General features: G+C 42.3%; 1 protein-coding gene across 1 annotated transcript in view; it reads left to right on the top strand.

Annotated features, from left to right (window-relative positions):
• The first annotated feature begins 8,735 nt into the window (after window positions 1–8,735).
• Window positions 8,736–22,262, top strand: part of CAPN13 (calpain 13) — a 56,824-nt gene continuing 43,297 nt past the window's right edge. Inside the window, exons 1-3 of the mRNA XM_063077755.1 lie at window positions 8,736–8,933; window positions 20,184–20,256; window positions 21,764–21,879. Coding sequence (XP_062933825.1) covers window positions 8,736–8,933; window positions 20,184–20,256; window positions 21,764–21,879 — 387 coding nt within the window. The remainder of the gene's footprint in view (window positions 8,934–20,183; window positions 20,257–21,763; window positions 21,880–22,262) is intronic.

Here is a 22,262-nt window from a genome sequence, read left to right as displayed (position 1 = left end):
CTCTCCTACTGATTCTGGGTTTGGTTTGTTCTTGTTTTTCTAGTTCCTCGGGGTATACCATTAGGTTGTTTACTTAAAGCCTTTCTACTTTTTTGATGTAGGTATTTATTGCTATATACTTTCCCTTTATAACTGCTTTTGCTGTGTCCCGTAGGTTCTAGTATGTTGTGTTTTCACTTTCAGTTATCCCCAGGAATTTTTAAATTTCCCTTTTAATTTATTCTTTGACTCATTCATCATTTAGGAGCATGATGTTTAATTTACGTGCTTTTGTACAGTTTCCAACGTCTTGGACTTCTAGTTTTATTCCATTGTAGTCAAACAAGATAGTTGGTATGATTTCAATTTTTTTTAAGTTTGTTAAGACCTAACATATGGTCTGTTCTAGAGAATGTTCTGTGTGCTGCTGAGAAAAATGTTTATTCTGCAGCTGTTGGATGAAATGTTCTATAAATGTCTGTTAGGTCTAATTGGTCTAGAGTGGAGAGTAACTCTGACAATTTCTTGGTTAATTTTTTGTCTGGATATGTCTTTTGCTGAAAGTGGGGTAATAAGTCCATGAGTATTATTGTGTTGGAGTTTAATTCTCCCATTAGGTCTAGTAGTGTTTACTTTTTATATCAGGGTTCTCTAGTGTTGGGTGTTTATATATTTAGAATTGCTATATCTTCTTGTTGTATCAATCCCTTTATCATTATATAATGACCTTTCTTATCTTTTTTTAGTTTTCTTGGTTTGAAATCTGTTTTATCCACTGTAAGTATAGCTACTTTTGCTCTTTTTTGGTTTCCATTTGCATGAAATATCTTTTTCCTTCCCCTCACTTTCAGTCAATGTGTGTCCTTATTGGTGAAGTGAGTTTCTTGTAGACAGCATATTTTTGGTTCTTGTTTTATCCTACTATCAGCCACTATGTGTCTTTTAATTAGGGAATTTAATCCACTAACATTTAGAGTTATTACTGATATATAGGGACTTGTTAATACAATTTTGTTACTTTTTTTCTGGTTGATTTGTAGATCCTTTTTTCCACAGTTGCTCTTTTTCTTTGTTATTAAGTGGTTTTCTCTAGCAGAGTATTTTGATTTCTCACTATTTATATTTAGCATGTCTATTATAGATTTTTGTGCTGTGGTTACCATGAGACTTACAAAAAGCAGGTTACAATTATAACAGATTATTTCAAACTAATCTAATAACAACTTAACTTTGATCACTAAGGAAAAAGAAGATAAAAAAGCCAACTCTATGCTTTGGTGTCCTTTCCCCCCACTTTTTGACATTTTGTTGTTTCAAGTTATATCTTTTAATATTGGCATTCTCTTATACAGTTGTTGAGTTTGTTATTATCTTGTTGGGTATGTCCTTTAGTCTTCATAGTAAGGGTACAAGTGGTTTATTCACCACCTTTGCAGCAATGAGTATTCTGAAATTATCCGTGTACTTACTTTACTAGTGAGTTTTGTACCTTCAGGTGTTTTCTTGTTACACTTTAGTGTCATCTTCATTCAGCTTGAAGAACTCTCTTTAGCATTTCTTGTTAGGTAGATCTAATACTGATTAATTCCCTTAGCTTTTGTCTGTCTGGGAAAGACTTTACTTCTCCTTCATATTTGAAGGTTAGGTTTTTATGGATACAGAATTCTTGGTTGACAGTATTTTTTCTTCACCACTTTGAATATATCATCTCACTCTCTCCTGGCCTGTAAGGCTTCTACTGAGAAATCTGCTGAGACTTATACTGGGGCTCTGTTGAATGTTATATGTTTCTTTTATCTTGCCACTTCTAGTATTCTTTCTCTGTTTTTGGTTTTTGATAATTTGATTTTGATGTGCCTTGGGGTGTTCCTCTTTGGATTGAATTTAATTGGTGACTTCTGAGCTTCCTGTACCTGGATGCTGTGATCTTTCTCCATACTTGGGAATTTTTCAGACATTATTTCCTTAAATATGCTCTCTAGGTCTCTTCCTTTTTCATCTCCTTTGGTTACACCAATTAAATAGAGGTTATTTCACTTGAAGGAGTCCCATAATTCTAAGGCAATTCTGTTTCATTTTTAAAATTATTTTTCTTTTTTCTTTTTTTCTCCTCTGATTGGATAATTTCTCATGTTCTGGTTTCAAGTTCACTAAATCTTCCCTCTGTTTATGATGTCTACCACTGGAGCTTTTCATCAAGTTTTTCAGTTCAGATAACATATTCTTTATTTTTTAAATTTCTAATTTTTTCAATTGATTTTATTTCTTTGTCAATTTTCTTGTTCTACCACTTGATTGTTTTCCAAATACTACTTAATTTTCTATCTGTATTTTCTTGTGACTTCCTGAACATCTTTAAGAGTATTATTCTGAATTCTGTCAGACATTGCATAAATCCACTGTTCTTCTGGGTCTATTTCTGGTACTTTGTTGATTTCCTTTTGTGGTGTCATATTTCTCAGTTCTTTCTCAATTTTTGAGTCTTTACATTGCTGCATGGGCATTTGAGGAGTTGACTACCTCTTCCAGGTTTTATAAGTGTTCTTTGGTGGTGTTAGACCTTTCCTGCTCAATGTCTTACATATTTCAATGCATGGTTGATTGAATCCACGGATGTGGAACCCACAGATATGGATGGCTGCCTGTATTTACTGAAAAAAAATCATGTGTGAGTGAACCTGCCCAGTTCAAACCCCTGTTGTTCAAGGGTCAGCTGAAGTGACAGTGCACATATTTACCTTAATTCTAAAATGCACTCTCCCATCAAGTGTGATTTAGCTGTAGATTTTCACAGATAGTCTTCATCAGTTTGAGGATGTTACCTACTCTAAGGATACTTCAGAAAGTTCATGGAAAGATTTGGATTACCTTTTTTTTCTGTGAACTTTTAAAAGTATCCTCGTATTTCTAGTTTCCTTAGAATTTTTATCATAAATACATGTCTCTGTAGCCTTTTCCTATGGTGAACTGCAGATTGATTTTTTAATATGTAAACCAATCTTATATTCCTGTAACAAACTCAGCTTGGTTATGATGTAGTATCTTTATTTATCTTTACATTGTCAGATTTGATTTGCTAAATTTTCGTTAAGGATATTTCCATCTCTATTAATGAAGGATATTGGTCTGTAATATTTCTTTTCCAAGGAGTAGATTTCTTCCTGAGGTTTTGTTGTTTGTGTTATGCTGAACTGATAAAATAAGTTTATCAATATTTCTCTTCTCCTCTATTTTCTGTAGAAGTTTGGGTAAGAGTAGTGTTACTTTGTCCTTGAAGGTGCAATAGAATTCACCAGTGAAACCATCTGGGCCTGTGGGTTTCTTTTGTTGAAAGCTTTTGATATAGAAAATTCAATTTCTTTAATAGATATTGGGCTATTCAGATTTTCTGTTTTTTCTTGTGTAAACTTTGGAAAATTGTATTTTCAAGAAATTTATCCATTTCATATAACTTAGATTCATTGGCATTAGGTTGTTCATAATATTCTCTTATTAGCTCTTTAATGTCTATAGGATGTATGGTGATAACCCCTTTATCAATGATGATATTGGTGATTTATGTTCTCTTTTCTCTTTGATCAGGTTGACTAGATTTTTGCTTTGCTAATTTTCTTTACTATCTGTTTTCTGTCTTATTAACTTCTGCTTTTATCTTTATTACTTACTTCCTTCTACTTATTTTGGGTTTTCTTATTTTTCTCATGATACCATCTTTGACTGGAATTATTTAGAAGTGTGTTTAATTCCAAATATTTGGGTTTTTCCTAAATATCCTACTATTATTGACTCCAGCCTGTGAATTTTCATGTAGAAGAACAACACATGGTTGGGGACAAAGGGGAAACTAGGACAAAAACTGCCCTTGTCCTTTGTCCAGGCAGAAGTAATTTAGATAATCCACCTGTGTATTCTCACAACTATTCATTTCCGAGTGGGAGAAAGGCAAGAAAGATTAGGACAAGATTAGAGTCAGAGAAATAAATGATAATTAGTACCTTTGTGTAATGCTTTATAGTTTAAATCTCTTCCCACATATTTTCTCATTTGTTGTTCAACAAAGTATAATTGTTCCCATTTGACAGAATAGGAGACTGAAGTAGTGAGAGCCTAGAAAACTCCCTCACTATTATATGGCTAATAAGGGACAGAAAGAAAACTTGAGTCAGAATGTTCTGAAGTCATTCAACTTGCGTACGTTTTTTCCATGATATGTTAATAAGAATTCTTCAGTAAAAAGACTTGCTGGTTATATATGAGAGACACTAGAAGCAAACTTAAGTTTCATTATTGAAGGACTTCTTGAAGCCTTTTGTGAATCTCCATAGAGACTATTCAATGTGAAATAGTTTAAAAAACAATTTGACTTTGCAATCTGTTATTTGTGGTGCATTCATGAAGTTCCTACTCCACAGAACATTCCTGAAAATAGCTGATATGTGATATTCATTCTGCCAACACTCACGAGAAATTTATTGTAGACCTACTATGTGCCAAGCCTGGCACTAGGTTCTGGCAGATCAAAGGTACTGCTAAGACATTTTAGTATGTCTTAGTGGTATCGAAGGCATTTCTGCCATTAAGGAGCCCTCATTATCTTTGCATTAACTCAAATAATGTTTATGTACTCAGCACTGTTAGGTGCTGCCGGGTCACTTTTTCTCACGTCGCTGGCATCCTGCACCTACTCTCCAAGGTCCTCGTTGATATGCTTTGATTCCCCTTTGATCTGCAGACTCCCTGAAATACACAACAGGGCCAGGAGAGTTATTGGGTCACTGCTATGGCCTGAATTGTGTTCCCCCAAATTCATAAAAATCTCTAATACCCCCCCACACACACAATGTGATTGTATCTGGAGATAGGATCTTCAGGAGGTAATTAAGGTTAAAAGAGGTCAGAAGAGTGGGGCCCTCATCTGATAGGACTGTGGCATTAGAGGAAGAGGAAGAAGGAGATCTCTCTCTCTCTCTCTCTCTCTACCTCCCTCCCTCTCTCCCTCCCTGCCATGTGAGGATGTGAGACAGGAAGAGCCCTCCCTAGAACCCAATCCTGCTGGCACCCTGATCTCAGACTTCCAGCTTCCAGAACTTTGAGAAAATAAATCCTGTTGTTTAGCTCCCCAGTCTGCAGCATTTTCTTATGGCAGCCTGAGCCAACTAAGACAGTCACCCGGCCCAGCAGAGGACACAGGGAAGGTCTGAATTAGGCTCGTTTCATAGACTCTGAGGGGAGCAGAAAACAAGGCTTCGTAGCCCCCACGGCACCTCCTGCCGCCTTTCCAGCCTAGCTCTGAAGCTTGATTCTTTACCTTGCACAGTTCTCACATGAAGAACTTTATATCAAACTTTTTGCCATTTTTCTAGCTCCTCCTGTGCCATTTTTCTTGCTACACCCAAGAAATACCCCAGCAGCAAGACAGACTTTATTTAACCTGAATATCAGGTAGGTCTTTCTGCTCTCTCTTTTTTTCCCTTTAATTAACAAAGCTGAGTCTTCTTCTGCCTTTGTATATCCTGCAAAGTTAGGCAAATAGGGTAGAGAGGAATGAAACCAAAGAGCCCCCTCAAAAATGACAAGGGGGAAAATTGTTGGTCTTTCTGCTGCACACAAAAGTGAAATGTTTTCAGGGTCTGTAGACCCTTTCCAAAAAAAAGTGCCTGCAGCCTGTTCCCTGGACCGCAAGCAATTTGGAGAGGAAGAAGGAAAACCTGGTAGGGGTGACACGTGTGTGTGTGTGTGTGTGTGCGTGCGTGCGTGCGTGCGTGCGTGCGTGTGTGTGTGTGTGTGTGTGTGTGTGTGTGTGTGTAAGCCAAGCAAGCTTCCCCTGCCTGCCTTCTCTTCCTCCTCAAGGTTCTCCTCCCAGAGCAGCCCACCTCCTCCAGCAGCAGTCACCCAGCCTGTGCCTTTCCCTTCCCTCCTGGGCCTGAGCAGCCCCTGTCCTGAGGTCTGACTGCCTACTTGGCTCACCCCTCAGGCCCCTCTGAGCCTAGCTTGTTTATGAGTAGGAGCAAATCCTTGTCTCACATGGTGTCAGGCCTCTGCACAGTCCTATTGTGTTCAAAATGATAATGATCATTGTCCTAATAACCATTATTTATTGACCATCTTCTATTTACCAGTCACTGTGCTAAGAGTTCTGCAAGCATGGTTTCATCAGTGTCTCACAACCCCACGACGCACATACTATTATTATCATCTCCATTTCATAAATAAGGGAAGTGAATCTTAGAATGGGAATTCCTAAAATCTGACCAGTCCACCACCCAATAGTGGGCAGTGGGGGCCCAACTGATGGGCTGAGAACTGATCCCAAAATGTAAGGTCTTTGTATGATTCTGATGGATAAATGAAGCGAAATTCTTTAGACTTTCATTTTTACATAGGCTGCTGACTAACAATCCCATAATCGTGTTATTAAGGGTAACTACAATTTGGTTTTCATATGCTAAAATTAGCTCATCGCTGGAGTTTATCACACACTCTAATTCAATATTTTACTGAGAGGTAGGAGGCTTGGCAATGCTAAATTGCTCCCACTGTCCCCAAGCACACGCCGAGAGTTGGTAGCCCCCCATTGTCACAGCTCTTTATTTTCAGGTGTTGGTGTCTTTGCTTTGAATTAACAATTAATTTCTGTCACTATTTTTCTCTGGAAATGATACCTTGTAGTTATTTTAGCTTTATCACTATTTACTTAATTTGTTGTGGATTCTCTGTTAACCCTATTGTAAGTAGTGAGGCATATTGAATATTTTGGCCTGTTATTTTCCAAAAAACTAGATTGAAGAAATATTAGGTTAAATCAAATGAAACTGTCTGTATTTAACCATTTTCTACCTTAGGTTTAACCATATGAAACTGACTCTAGCCACTTCTGATCTACAAAAGTGGCAGTTTTGTGTAGTCTAATCTAATAGTTCAAATGTAAATTATTCGTATCTTGTTTGCAAGATAATTGTGTGTACAATTCCCTCCAAATATGCTTACCCAATGACACTTCATCGGTGATATTCTGCCTATGAATTTGTGCTATCAAAGTAATTTGCCACATACTATTATAAGGTAACGGTAAGAAAATTGCTAAGTTATCTTAAGTTTGCATTTTTCTAGGATTCAAAGTCTTGATTGCAAGCTCATATTCTTTCCTTATAAGTCATTCATTTGTATTCTTCTCTGTTTCTTTATCACCTGATTCTTTTTCTACTGTGAAGTGGGAATGGGTAGGACACGCAGATCTCGGAGTCTTTTGTGCCACCTAAACAGACCCTGGTCAAAGAACCTGGAACAGCACTACTTTAAGGGCTTAGGAGGTGTTTCAAGTCTCAAAACTAGCAATTGTGGATTCAGAATTCAGGGCTAGACCAGACTCACAGATGGAGGATGTGATATATTTTTGGTAAATGGCATCAGTTATATTCCTATGGCTTCCTGAACAAGGAACTCCAGCCTTCCTTGACTTCTCTTTAGGGAAATTAGGATACTAATACTTATCGAATGACTATTGTGTGCCAGCCACTCTGCTCGGTTTGTTAGGTCAACACTCATTGAATACCACAACAAACCCTATGTGTTTGGTATCAATCACACTGATGGAGGGAGAGGTTCACAGGCTTGAATACTTACTCAGTATTGCAGAACTGGTAAGTGGGTGATGAAAGCAGAAAGCAGACTTCAAAACTCAGTTGACCATTCACCACACTGCCTTTTCTCTTTTCTGCTCCCGCCCCCCACATTCAATTTGTCACCTATAAGATGACACTGGCACCTGTCTCCTCTCCGCCATGTTCACTACTGATGCTCTACCACCATTTCCCCCAGGGACAAATGCAGCAGCCTCCCAGCCTCCTCCCCGCCTCCAATCCCTGCCCATCCACCCCAGCTGGCCCCCAACTCACTCCCAGCAGCACCATCCTACATGTGGGTCAGATCATGCCCACCTCTTCAATGTCCCTGCAGTGCTTGCAGGGTATAAAATATTTCATAGTCCAGCTCTCCAGCCCACCTTTCTGGCCATCTTCCAACACTCCCTAACTCCAGCCCTTCCCCGTTCTCTCCAATATCCTGTGGCCTTCTCAATCCAGCTCCTGGGCCTCCATGCACTTGCTACTCAGGGCACCTGCAGACACATTAAAAATCTACCCACTAGTTCTCCATCTGGCAAATTCTTCTTCCTTCAAGGCCCAACTCAAAGGTCACCACCTGTGGGAGTCACCCCAGACTCTGTGGCAGTTCATAGCTCCTCCTCTTTACACCCACAGGACTTGGTATGCACCTTTAACTGAACAGTTTTTGTTGAATGATAGCTAGTGGTTGAAACGTCTAATCTATCTTTCCTGCTTGATAATGAACCCCTAGGGGGTGAATACCATATCATATTTGTCTTTGGACTGCCAGTGGTCAGAAGAGTGCCTGGCCCAGGGTCACTGCTCAATAAATGTTCATTAAATGTACAAATACCCCCATGGCCTCTCATGCACAAACGAGCATGCTGAGAAGCTATTTGGTACCCTAGGTTCAAAACTGAACTGGGATGAGGATACCTGAATTCTCACTCAGGCTCACCCACCAACTGGCTGTGTCACCCGGGCCAGCGCAGGTCTGGGTCTCAGTCTCCCCATTTATAAAGGAGGGGGGAGACATCAGAATGCCCTTCTGGGCTCACAATTGATGATGCAAATGACTCGATGGCTCACCCCTAAAAATAACCCTATTTCTTTCCAGCAGGAAAGGGCCTCAGAAGTCTTCTAAGGAGAGTCATGGCATATAACCAGGAGCCTCCAGCGGAGACCTCCATCCTCAAGTTCAAGGATCAGGACTTTAACTCCTTGCGGGATCATTGCCTAAGGAGAGGCCAGCTGTTTGAGGATGAGACATTCCCTGCCATGGCTTCTTCCATAGGCCAGAAGCTGCTCCAGGGGAAAAAACTCTTTGGCCTGGAGTGGAAGCGGCCACAGGTGAGTGAACCCACCAGGAACATACCCAGCCCTGGGACCCTCTGAACGGCCACCCACTGAAAGGAAGGTGGGCTGAAGACCTGATTTGCAGATATGGCCCAAACCAAACTGGAAGGAGAATGAAATTCTTCTGGCCCATCTGCTATAGTGTTGTATCCACCAGTGGAATGGGAAGACCCTGTGGCAGGAGCCAAGACCCCAGACTCCTAGGTCCTAACCCCGTTTTAACACTTAGCACATCGCTACATTAAAATGCCCCAGTTTTCTCATCTGAAAAATGGGTAATTATGGATATGAAGACTGTAGTAGTTGGTCTTTAGGGTCTCTTCCCCCTTTGTAAGTCAGCCCATCTGTCAGTCTGTCACCCTTTATTCTCTTCAAGTGTCAGCATCTTTATATTCTTTTCTCCTTCCTTGTTAGAATGTACTCGAAAGGAAAATATCAAGACAATCATCTATACTACAGGATGAATTTAAATAATCACCTTGCTTCTCTCTTCAATACTCATATTCTCAATCTTGTAAGGGCTTGATCACCTATAAAAGAATTTCAGACATTAGCTGTAAAATTAGGGAGATGTTACAAGGCCCTATTCAGGCCACCCTGACTCACCCCGCCACCACCACCCCCAGCAGAGGGCCACTAACTCCACCTTGCAGCAAGGTGAGCTCTGTTGGTTTTTCCAGAACTGTCTCAATGTTAGGGCGTGAAGTGCCAGGGGAATTGTCTCAGCAGACTCAACATTCTCGTAATCTCATCAGAGCTGCTGTCGACACATGGAACCCAGATGAGGACCACTTTGAAGATCCTGATTCCCAAACCTCCTGTTCAAGGTTTCAAAAGGTGCCAGCAGAACCTAGAAGTAGAGAAAATAATATAATGTCTAGTAAGCTAATGATTATAATAGCAGCAAGCGCTATTGAGCACGAATTAAATGCCAAGTGCTCTACTGAGCACATTTAATTAAGACAGGTTAGGTTATACAGAAACGGTGTTTTCTGGTGATGCCTATTAAGAGCCTATGAGATCCCCTAAAGTATCTGTTTGGTGTGTGGATATCTAATTCAGTTCTGCCCATGGGAAGGAGAACTCAAGACAACAATCTCCAGAGGTGAAACCTCTTGCCCTAAATTGGGACAGATTTGTAGCTTTGGGGAAGGGAAGGGTTAATGGGGATAAGGTGGGGCTTAGAATGCTGTGTAAGAAATATGGACGTGTTTCAGCCTTTTAGAGTTCATCTTACCACCCATCAGCAATAAATCCCCAACAATGACTCTCTTCTTCTGGCTTTTATTTCCTAAGGAAAGCTGAGGCAGAGAATTCTATTTAAAGAAATTTTGAAGGGTCATTTTTTCCCCTTTGCTATTTTCAGAAGCTGAGTTTTTTCTTTTTTTTAGAAAGTGGTTTTTTTTCTCACAAGGTGCTGAGTAATAAATGTGAGACCATATTTATAGTGCTGAAGAATTTGTAACATTTCTATTTAGAAAGGGTTGAGAGTTTCTTATTATCTGATTCCAGTAACATCTCAACTGGTGATGTCTTTTGGGCAAGGAGAAACTGCGGCAAACAGAAATGATCAGACTCATGCAGAGTCTGATGCCAGGAACCCCAAATAGAGACATCCAGAGGCCAAGTATGTTTTTCCCATTACTTTCCCTATGCAAAAACTTACTTGAACCCTACCAGGAAGTCATTTCTTATTCCTGCATTTCTTTTTAAATGCCATATTTCTTTGTGTCTCTTACCACAGTTGGCAACACTTACATTTGTACAGTACTTTCCAGAGCTTTCCATGTATTTTCTCTTACTTTGTCTTCTTTGTTCTTTCCCAATTTTATAGAAGGAAAATTGAGGTTCAGACAAGTAATGTGACATGGCCAAAGTGACACAGTTAGTGAGGGAAGGATCCAGGATTTAAACTAAGATTCCTGAATCCACTTGCTACATTTCTCCTCACATTGATTTGAGTGGTAGGATTTGGATGGGTGAATAAATGAGTGAATGGATGAATAAATGACTCTATCTACAGGTGCCTGATGCAGATTTCAAGCTCATTTGTGCAAGAGAGAAACCTTGGGTTTACCTGTTTTCCAAGTAGGATGGCAGAAGAAAAAGCCAATGAACTCATCCCTTCAATGCTGTGATGTCCTTGGCTGCCACAGCTGTACCTGTGACTGCACAGAGCCTTGGAAGAGGAGCCACAGTGAGCCTGCCCTACCCTGCTAGTAATGGCTAACATTCACATAGTGCTGACCATATGGCAGGCATGGCTTTAGGTGCTTTAGGTGATTTGACCTATTTAATCCCCACAATAACTCTATGATGAACTATTGTTATAGCCCCATTTCACAGATGAGAAGCAGAAACAGAGTAGATTGACCTGCCCAAAGCCATATAGCCAGACAAGGGTGTAGCTGGGATTTGAACCCTAGAGTCTGGCTCCAACACCAGAACTCCTAACACCACAGTATACTACCCCCTGTAAGGCCTCATCAGAAGCTTATGTAATATTCTAGGCTCCTGCTTGCCACTAATAATATATTATGCACCAGTAAAATCTCCCACCTCACGTGGGTAACCAGGAAAAAAATCTCTCTCTAAAGTAGATTTCCCTGTCTATGTTCTGCCCTTCTTTCCATTTTTTAGGTGAAAAAGAATGGGACTAAAACTGATAACTGTACTGCATATGATTATTTTCAGGAACAAATGAGTGCAATACTGAGAACAGTGTCTAGCACTTTGTAAGCACTTACTAAACACTAGCTAGTATTAGTGTGATTAATCTGGGAGGGATGTCATGGGGAGCAGCCTCAGGGTCTGTGCTCTAGGAATCTTGGGCTTTCATGGTTCAGTCATCTCAGCTTCAGCCTTCAGCCAATTTCAGCAAACACTTTCAGGGAGAAATGTGGGTCAGAAGAAAGCATTTGGGGGGCTACTGGGATGTTGGCAGAGAGTATGGAAAATGCCTTTCTTCTCACACTCTGCTTCCTATCACTACTTTCAGAAGGTTGCCTCCTAGTCTACAGCTTGCTCAGCACCTGTCCAGAGGTCTGTTTGGTGCTTCTTAAGCTGCAACTATAGAATGGCTGAGGTGGCACCAGGGCTCCTTAGGCCATCTCCACATTCTAGGCTTTTCTAGACAATGGGTAATCTCCATGCCCTACACAACTGGTAAACCATTGTGGCCATGATTCTCCCTTGAGTTTTCATCCCTCCTCTGCCTCCCTTTACCTGCCCTTTCCTTCCTCCTCCCCTTGTCCTTCCTCCCTCTAACAATTAATTAATCTCATCCATCTTGCTACTGAAAGTTAGAAGTAGAGACCTTTACATCCTGCTTCATTCTCTCTTTGTTTAAGGAAGTTCCGACCCCACCCCCACCATCAGGCTCTGCCACAGCCTGTGACTGCTCTGTGTAAACGAAACTGAGAAGATCCGACTCCTCGTCCATTTCAATGCTTCCTGCAACCCCAGCCTCAGGAAGAGACATCACTAAGAACTACACTCATCCATGGGATATCTGTGTGATATTTCCCTGAACTAAATTTGGTACTTAGACTGACTCCTTTTTAGGAGAATTTTTAGTTTATGGTTAATAATAAGTCCCATTTATCAAGTGTGTACCTGTGTTGGGTATCATGCTAAGCACTTTAGGTGCAATATTTTGTTTACTTACCCTAACAGTCCTGTGAGGTGGATGATATTATCCCCATTAAATAGGTCAGCACTCTTCAATGAGCCACCAGTCACTGTGGCTACTGAACACTTGATACATCAGTAGTGCAACTGAGGGATTCAAGTTTTGATTTTACTTAATTTAAGTTAACTTAAATTTAAGTATCCGCATATGGCTTGTGGCTACTACTATATTAGCGAGTGCAGAACTGTAGATTGTAGATCTTCACAACAGTCACCAATTTATGTCAGACTGAGGGATTGAAATTTTATCTTTGTACCTACCCTATAGTCAAAATCATTTCACTTCTCAACTGAGGAATGGGCTGTGTGCCCAAAGCATGTTGCCTAACAGGTGCTCGGAGCTCTGCCTATAGCCCCTTTGTGGATTCCCACCTGAAGTATACCTATCCAGGAAACTTGCATCTTCCAGTAGCCAGAGCAGTTTCTGAAAAGCTCATTCACTTGACAGAATTCACTCTGGGACCAAAATGTGTTCCTCAGGAAAGGAACAGGATAACAGAGTAGAGATACGCGTGTAGGTGAGGTTGTGAAGACATTCCATAAGGCAATAGGTAACAGAAGGTGACAGAAAGTGACTAGGCCAACGGCCAATTGCCATTGAGCCAAAGAACTCTGATGCCAGTAAATCACAGCCCTCTAGCAAAAACAGAAAAGGGAATGATACTGCCACCTGTCTCAGCCTGAACTCTGGCCACCATCTGAAAAGGCCAAATGCCAAGGTGCTAAACGTAGTGTTCCCTTATCCAAGGGCAGCACACAGAAAGTGCTGCGCAGCCTTGGAAGAGAATGCAAGCATATGCACAGTGCTGTCACATTGGAAGACACCTCCAGAGACCATTAAGGGAGAATGGCTGGTTTGGTATCACTTCAAAGAGGGAATTTTCTAAGATTCCAGGGGCTCTTGCATTACATGACCTTCTGACATACCTAATGTAATAGAGATTATCCCAGAATTTTCCTGAAGAAGAGCTCCATAGTCCATAACTAAGTTACTAAGATTACTTAGTTTGACTGTTGCTGATGGCTTCTGTGTTACTCAGGGTTCTCTAGAGAAACAGAACCAATGATATTGCTATGGATGCAATATGTCTCCTGAAAGTTTGTGTGTTAGAAACTTGATCCCCATTGTAGTGGGGTTAAGAGGGTGAGAAATTTGATTATGGTATTTGAAAGATGGGGCCTTTACAAGGTGATTGGATTGTAAGGACTATGCCCTCATGAATGGATTAATCCATTCATAGAATAATGGGTTAATGGTTTAATGGGTTACCATAGGTATAAACTTGTGGCTTTATAAGGAGAGCACACGAAAGCTCTCTTGCCATTCTTGACATGTGATACCCTGATCACCATGGGACCCTGTAAAGAGTTCCCCACCCAGAAGAAGACTCTCACCAGATGTGCTCCCTGGACTGTAGACTTCCCAACCTACAGAACTGCAAGAAATAAATTTTGTTTCTTTATAAATTATCCAGTTTTAGGTATTCTGTTATAAATGACAAAAAATGGACTAATACAAATATATGTTCTTATTGATACATATATCCTATTGGTATAGTTATTATCAATAAATATATTGATATATATATATAGAAAGTATATATCCTAATATGTATCCTATTGATATATTTATCATGAGATTTACAGTTGACCCGTGAACAACACAGATTTGAACTGTGCAGGTCCACTTATAAGTGGATTTTTAAAAATCATCTCAAAATAGTTCTCTAAACCTTCAAATACTTTCCACTAGATGTGATTTACTATTTATTAAGAGATTTGTGATTATGAAATCTTTTTCAAAAGAACAGTATTACATCAACGAATGCAATTTTCATAATGAAATGTCAGAAAAAAGTCAAGAGTAAACTTTATCAATCTGTTTACTATGGGCATGAAATTGGACCCTGAAACCAAGAAGGACATGTTGGATAGATTTTTCCACACCACTGGTGCTCAGAATCTCAAAACCACAGATCTTTATGAGTGAATGGATATCAGAGTTGTTGGACCATTGACTGGTCCAACCGCTTTACTTTACAGATTAACAGATAAAAGTCATAATAATTTTGTAATTTGTTCCCAGACAAAAACAAGTGGCACAGCTTTGAATAGAGTTTTAAACTTCTGATACTGTCTCTGGTTTTCTTTCTACTGTGTTAATTCATTTAGAGTAACTGTCCCTGTTTCTAATCCTACTAACATGCCTTCACCATGTCTTTTACTTTATATAATTTTGATATTTTGAAATACAGTGTATATTTAATTTTGGTCCTGTTTCTGTTCCTTTCCTGGCATACAACTCCTGAAATCCTTAGAATCTCCAAAATGCTTTCTTTTTGTATGTTAATGAGTTGACTAATGTCTCACAGCCTCTGGTAGCTTCTGGATGGGGGAATGTTTGCCAGGGAAACCAACTTTGTCATTAAAAGGTTGGAACTTTCAGTCCCACCCCCACCCCAACCTCTGGGGAGGGGAGAGGGGCTTAAGGCTAAGTTGATTGCCAATAGCCAGTGATTTAATCAATCAGGCCTGTGTAATAATGAAGCCTCCATAAAAACCAAGAGGCCTGGGTTCGGAAAGCTTCTGGATAGCTGAACACATGAAGATTCCTGAAGGGTGACATGCCCAGGGAGGGCATGGAAGGTCCATACCTCTTCCCCCATACCTTGCCCTGGGTATCTCTTCATCTGTACCCTTGTAATATCCTTTATAATAAGTGTATAAACGTGTTTCCTCAGTTCTGTGAGCTACTCAGCAAATCAATCGAACCTGAGGAAGGAGTTGTGGAGACCCCAATTTAAAGCTGGTTGGTCAGAAGTTCCAGGGGCCTGGACTGGTGACTGGCATCTCAAGTGGAAGGGGGCAGACTTGGGGACTGAGCCCTCACCCTGTGGGGTCTGACGCTGTCTCCAGGTGAATAGTGTCAGAACTAACTTAAGTTAGAGGACACCCAGCTGGGTCCGCTGCAGAATTGATTGCTTGCTTGCTGGTGAGGAGAAATCCCCACACATTTGGTCACGGAAGTCTGTCTTCTGGGTTGATTGTTGCTGAGTAAAGAGCATAGGAAAAATACTTTGTTTATTCCTGTATATATTCTCAACAGTACAAAACAGAATTAGCTCAACTGTGGACCCATTCCCAGGACTAAAACCTTCACACGATCACACTGCCAAGACTCACCCCTCCTCACCCCTCAGCCTCACTTTTCCCCAACAAACATGTATGTAACAAGAAGAACGTGTATGTTTTAATTTCAGTCTGATCGCTGACTGGCGACTCCTCATCAGTGACCCCTAAAGTATAAAGCATGGAACTGGTCACTTTGGGGAGTCAAAACCTATACGTGGATGTTTGATTGCACAGGGGTTGGTGCCCCCAACTCCTGTGTTGTTCAAGGGTCAACTGTATTATGAGGGATTGCTTTGTGCACTTATGGAGCCTAAGTCCCACGATATGCTGTCTGCAGTCTGGAGACCCAGGAAAGCCAGCGGTGTAGTTAAGTCCAAGTTGGCGGCCTGAGAGCCAGGGGAGCTGATGGTTTATACAATTCCCAGTGTGAGGGCAGGAAAAGACCGATGTCTCAGCGTAAACAGGCAGAGAAGGGGCAAATTCTCTTCTCCTCCATCTTTTTGTCTATTCAGGCCCTCGATGGATGGGACGATGCCTATCCACACTGGGTAGGGTGATCTGCCAGTTCAAATGCTGATCTCGTCCTGAAACACCCTCACAAACACACTCAGAAATAACATTTAGCCTGATATCTGGGTGCCTGTGATTATTAGTTAGGTTGACACAAAAAATTAACCATCACAGGTTCCCTCTATATGGATGGATGTTTCAGAGCCCTCAAAGGCCCACACCGTCTCACAGAAGCAGAAAATGTTGCAGTTGAGAAGGCTCTGACTGCTGGTCAGACATGAAGAACAAGGCGTCATGGAGGCAGATCTTCATACAGAGCCCGCTTCCTGCGTGACCTGGAGCAAGCCACTCGACTTCTCTGAACCTGCTCCCTCACCCCGGCTGGCCTCAGAACTACCCGGGGGCTGCATTAGTCCCGAACTCTGCCTCCGACTGACCTACTGAGTCAGAGCTGTGGAAGGCTGGCACAGCTGTCACCACGTCTGTGAAGCTGCTGGGTGATTCTGAGCCATAGCTGGGGTGGAGACCCTGCCCATTGCTGATTGTTCAGCCTGAGTCTGATCTATGATCTTATCACACTGACTTCCCCCCTGCCCTGATGCGCCCAGCCCACCTAGTAACAGGTGACCTGCCCAGAGCCAGGGAATCTCCATCTTCTCAGCCATCTTTACCTATTTCCTTGATGGGCCTTGTCTCGGGAAGTCAGCCTGGCAGACTAAAATGCTTCTGGGTACGACTTCCATTCCTTCTTACTTTCCCTTTTTTTGGATTGTCTATCACTACTCTAAAGCCCAGGTTGGAGAGAAACAGACAGCTTAGAGGACAGTAGATGTCGGTGCCGGTTTTGTGCATACCTTTAATGCAAACAACTCCAGTGTTTCACCATAAACTTGATACTGACTATTGATTTGAGGCTTGAAATAATCACCATTTAACTTTCATAAAATCAAAGTATCTTTCTGTTCCTAATTAACTAAAATTTTGGTTTTTTAATTTTAACTTGTTATTTTGGAAAGTCATAAAAAAATCCATGTGTGTTCATCAAATTCCTTTATAGCATTTATTGAAAGGATATACACTTATTTCCCCTTTGGCTCATGTAAGTGCTATTTCATATTATTGGATGTCCTGATATGAAATCATCTGGCATTCTGCATTTCTACGGCAACTCCTACTTGATAATAATAGATTTGTCAAAATCAGTGTGGTGTGTATGTGTGTGTGCCTCTGTGTGTGTGTGTGTGTGTGTGTGTGTGTGTGTGTGTGTCTTCTCTCAGGCTGGGCATCAAGGCTATGCTGGCTTCTTAAATGGTGGCAAGATTTTTTTAAACACTTAAACTGTAAATGACATAGGAATTGTCTGTCCCTGGAAGTCTGAGAGAACTCAGCAGGAAAATTGCACATACCTAGTAGCCAGCCTTTACCAGCGGTATTAGGGAGATATTCTTTGATGACTTTAAAATACCATCCCAAGGTTATTTGTCTTTTCAGCTTATTTCCTAACTTAAGTCATTTTTTAGCCATGTTAATTTTCATCAGATCATCAGTATGTTTAATTAGCATAGAAATTTACATTACGTTTTTATATTTCTAAAGCCCCATTTTTATTTCTAATTTTATTTGGGTTTCTCTATCATATTTGCCAAAGATCAGGTCTACATAAACCACCTCCCCCAAATAGAACAATTTATTTATCTTATTAATCTTGATGTTCTTCTGGTTAATTTTATAATTCACTAATTGTTCTCTTTATCACTTCCTTCCTCCTATTTTTGTGAGACTCTTTTTGTCTTTTCCATTCTAATACCTATGGGTTGACTGCTTAATTCATGTTTTTATTCTATCTTGTTTAATAATGAATGCATTTGATGCTATGGGTTTATCTATGAATATAGCCTTTTTAATTTTGCAAATATTACAGAAGGGAATCAATATTTATTGAACACACACTGTCAGATGCTGCACTAGGTATTTTGCATCCTTTCCCATTTGTAAAATAAGAGGATTCATCCTGCTTGGCGAGGCTGTGGGGAGCCCGCAGGAGAGAATCCAGGAATGGAGCACCTGGCCCTCAGCAAGGGTTCAATAGATGCCAGCCATTGCCTTGATTGTTTTATCATTGGATTCTCCCAACTGTCCTTATATTTTGTATTACTGTTCCCATTTTATGCATGGGGAAACTGAGGCTCAGCAATGTAAAGGAAAGTGCTCAAAGTCTCAAGGTCAGGCAGGGAGAAATGTTGGGGCAGGATTCCATATTGTGTCTGTCTGAATGGACTCCCCAAGTGCACCCACTCCTCCTCTGCGGATTACAGGAGGAAACCAGCAGGACAATAGCGAAGAAAGATGCAGCTATGGGTCAGGAAAACTGAGCAAAGTTGTCTTTGTTCCTGGTCCGGAAACGCTATGGCTTCCATCCTCTTCTTGAATTCCTGTGAGTGGGGGCGGTCTTAAGAGTCCCCACTCACAACAGCAGGCGTCCTTTGAGACCTTTAATTCCTTTTTCTGATAGAATAGAGGGGCAATGAAAGCATATCAAAATGTCCCAAGTTGTTTTAAAACTGGCTCTGTGGCCCCGCACAGACAGCAAAGCCCCTCAGGCTGCCCCCTGCCCTCTTGTGCTGCGGGAGCTTCACAGTGCTGCCCTGACGTGGCTCTGCAGAGGGTCAGGCTTGGTGCCACCCAGGGCCTCCCTACCCCAGGAAGACCTGGGCCCACAAGCCCCTCCAGACATCTGATGGGGTCTGTTGTTTGTTGAGAAAGCAATGGAAGGAGGTAGGTGAGATGATGCCCTCAGTGGGCCCCTGTGTTTGCAGACAGGTGCACCTCGGTTTGCCCCAGTCTGCATTTCCACCAGGAAACTGGCAGTTTCTGAAGGGCTGGCAGGTCCTGCGAGGCACATGACTCTACCTTAATGGCTGTGGAGCAAATGAATCCATTTCACTTTGCAGTGCTGATCTCCGGGGACTCATTTGTCAATGAGGAGAGAAATGATACAGGAACAATTACCAAATTATGCAAACTTATGCAACGGAAGTCCAGGAAGAGCCACACGGAGAAGATGCTGAGGATAATCCTGTGGGCTCCTAGTGGGAAGCAAAGCTAGAGGGCTGGCTAGCACTGGGCAGGAGTCAGACCACTGCCCAGTGTCCCCCAAGTGCCTGGGGATTCTCCTCAGGAGCTCTCACAATCCTCATGTCTGCAGAGAGTTCCAGAAATTCTCCGCAGACATTTTGCAGCACTGCGGAATCTTCTGGCACCCCCTTTTCTGTGGCTGGCTGGCGCTCTGTGTGTTGGAGTTTGGGGAAGCAGTGGGCACTGAGTAACAGCACTGAGACAAGGGGCTTGGAGCCTTCCAGACTCAGTCTGTGAGTTAGCTCGGGAGTGTGCAAAGATCTTTGTCATGCACAGGCTGTATCCTGTATGAAACATGGCTGCACTTGAACCTGGAGTCCAGAAGGCTTATGCTGATTTCTGAGAAATTCTATTTCACAAGAAAAGCTTTATCATGGAAAGCTATAGTTCTTTTTCATGTTTATAGAAAGTCTCCTCTAAGAAATTTACCCTATTCATTTTTGTCTGTTTATACCTCTTAATTAAACACTGGCTTGTTGGGACCAGGATGGCTGACTATTTGATATAAGGATCTCGAGCCCTTATTTATGCCATTTCTTCATGCAGTTTGCTTATGCATTTATTGCCCGTCTTGTTGGTTACATATACACCCCTTTGACACCTGCCTTCCCAAGAGCAATAAAACCTGAAGAATGAGGGGAACTTTCCTAACTCAGATTTTAAGCACCTACTTAAGAATTAACCTCTACCCTTCAAAGACAAAGTGAATGTCTTGGGTACCACACTGGGACATAAAGGAATGAAAGATGCTCATAGCTTTCCTCCCTCTTTCCTAAGGATTTATCAAAGGGTCCCCCTCACTTCATCCTGGAAAGTGCAAGCAGGTTTGACATCCAACAAGGAATAGCAGGTAAGAACTCCACACCTTTTCTCCCAGCCCTGGGTCAGGGCAGACCCCAAACCATGCCTGTGGATAGGGAGCAGTGGAGGTTGGAAGAGGGAGGTGAGGCCAGTCCCCTGGGTACCGCTGTAGATGAACCTCTTGCGTCCGGTTCTGCAGCCACGTCCCCATGCCCAGATGCCCACCTGCTCAGCAATGGGTATGCGGGGCTGTTCGGGGTGAGGAATTATCCTAGGAAGGGAGAAAACAAACACAGTGGTTAGTCTAAGCACTGAGTGGGGGGGGAAGCAACAGCTGCTGGGAGAGGGGAAGGAAAGGGAGATGGGAAAAGGGAAGGAAATGTTCACTGAGTTTCCACAATGGCTGTCCTAGACACCTTGCATGCTCTGGTTCATTTACTCCTTCTAACATCCCCGTTTTATATATATGGAAATGGAGGGGGACCCAAGAAGTAAGATAGTTTATTGAATGTCACATAATCATAAGTGACAGAGTTAAGAATCCAGGGCTGTTTGACTTCCTCCCACCCCTCCAGACAGCCACAGAGAAAATGAGCTGCTGACAGCTGAAGGTTGTAGACGGGAACAGGAGGGTCTGCCCTAACGGGAGGCCCCTGGGTGGTCCCAGCTATGGCCAAGAGAGGGAGAAACCCCTGAGGGAGAAGCGTAGGCATGAAAGAGTGGACCTGGCTGGCTGGGGAGGGGAAGGTAGACAGGAACTGGGAGATGCAGCAAAGACAGTGACTCTTCTGAGAATGACTCCAAACCTTCAAAATGTCAGCTTACAAGTCATACCTGTACTTGCCCCTCACCTGATGGAATCCCTGCATCTTGGACCAAGTGATAGAAGCCTACCTGGCCACCAGTCAATAATCCTCTTATTAGGGTTTCACCTAACTGGAGAAGGAACCTTTCTGAGGGCGACTTGGTGGCTTCTGCACCCAGCACAGTGCCTGGCATGAAATGGCATTGGAAGAATTGATCTAGATGAAGGTGAAGGAGAGGGACGCAGGGGAGGGCATGAGCACACTCAAAGGCTCACATGGCATCTGAGGAGGAACTCGAGGCCACGCACCCCACAAAAGGGAAGAGGAGAGAACCCCTGTATGCCACAGGGGCTGTGACATGGGTAGGAGCTGAGCAAATATTAGCAAAGAAAAAGACAAATCTGTTTTGGCAATTGTACCAAGCACCATGGCCACTGACACTGGCAACCAAATTGGCTGTCACTTGAACTCTGGCACCGCTGGCAAAAAGAGAATCAGGGGCTAGTTGGTCCCCATCTCCGTAAAGCCTGGCTGGGGCTCCCCTGTCCTCCCTCACCATGCCCTCAGCACCACCTCTATCTTGCTGGGAACTAGCTGCAGTGAATCCTTCACCAATTGTCCTCTGAGAGGAAATAAAGTGCATCATTCCCCAAAGGGTGTGTGGACTCTGGGGGCAAAGACCTGTGAAATCATGAGGTGGGGCTTCCCGGTGTGTCCCTCTGGCCCCTAGACGCTTATGTCCCCTCACAGGAGACTGCTGGTTCCTGGCAGCCCTGGGCTCCCTGACGCAGAACCCACCGTGTCTGCAGAAGATCCTGATAGCCCAAAGCTTTGCACACCAGTATGCGGGGATTTTCCATTTTCGGGTACGTGTCTCGCTGCGTCGTTCCTTATCTGATGGGTTCTCTGTGAGCACAAGAGAAGCAAGAGTCTAGAATGTTCTGGTGGCCAGGCAGCCTGAGGCAGAAGTTGACACTCACGTTAGGAACTTACTTCCCTTCAAAAGAGGATTTGAGCTTATGACCTGACTACACATAGAAAAGATAAAGGTTAAAATATTTTCATGTAACTAAGAAGAGAATGGAAGAAACCATCAGGGGAAGAACCTGGACCTGTCACTGAGTTTTTGTGTCTCTGTCTGTGCCTGTGCTTTATCATGTTATTGTGATCACAGTAGCTTTGTAGGAAGCTGCAACATGGGGCAAGGTAACTTCTTCATTATTCAGGATTCTTTTCTCCAAAATAGCTT

The sequence above is a fragment of the Cynocephalus volans genome, chromosome 14 (assembly GCF_027409185.1).
Source record: "Cynocephalus volans isolate mCynVol1 chromosome 14, mCynVol1.pri, whole genome shotgun sequence".
NCBI classification, from domain to species: Eukaryota; Metazoa; Chordata; class Mammalia; order Dermoptera; family Cynocephalidae; genus Cynocephalus; species Cynocephalus volans.
The sequence above is the reverse complement of the archived record's forward strand: the minus strand, read 5'-3'. Positions and strand labels throughout refer to the sequence as shown.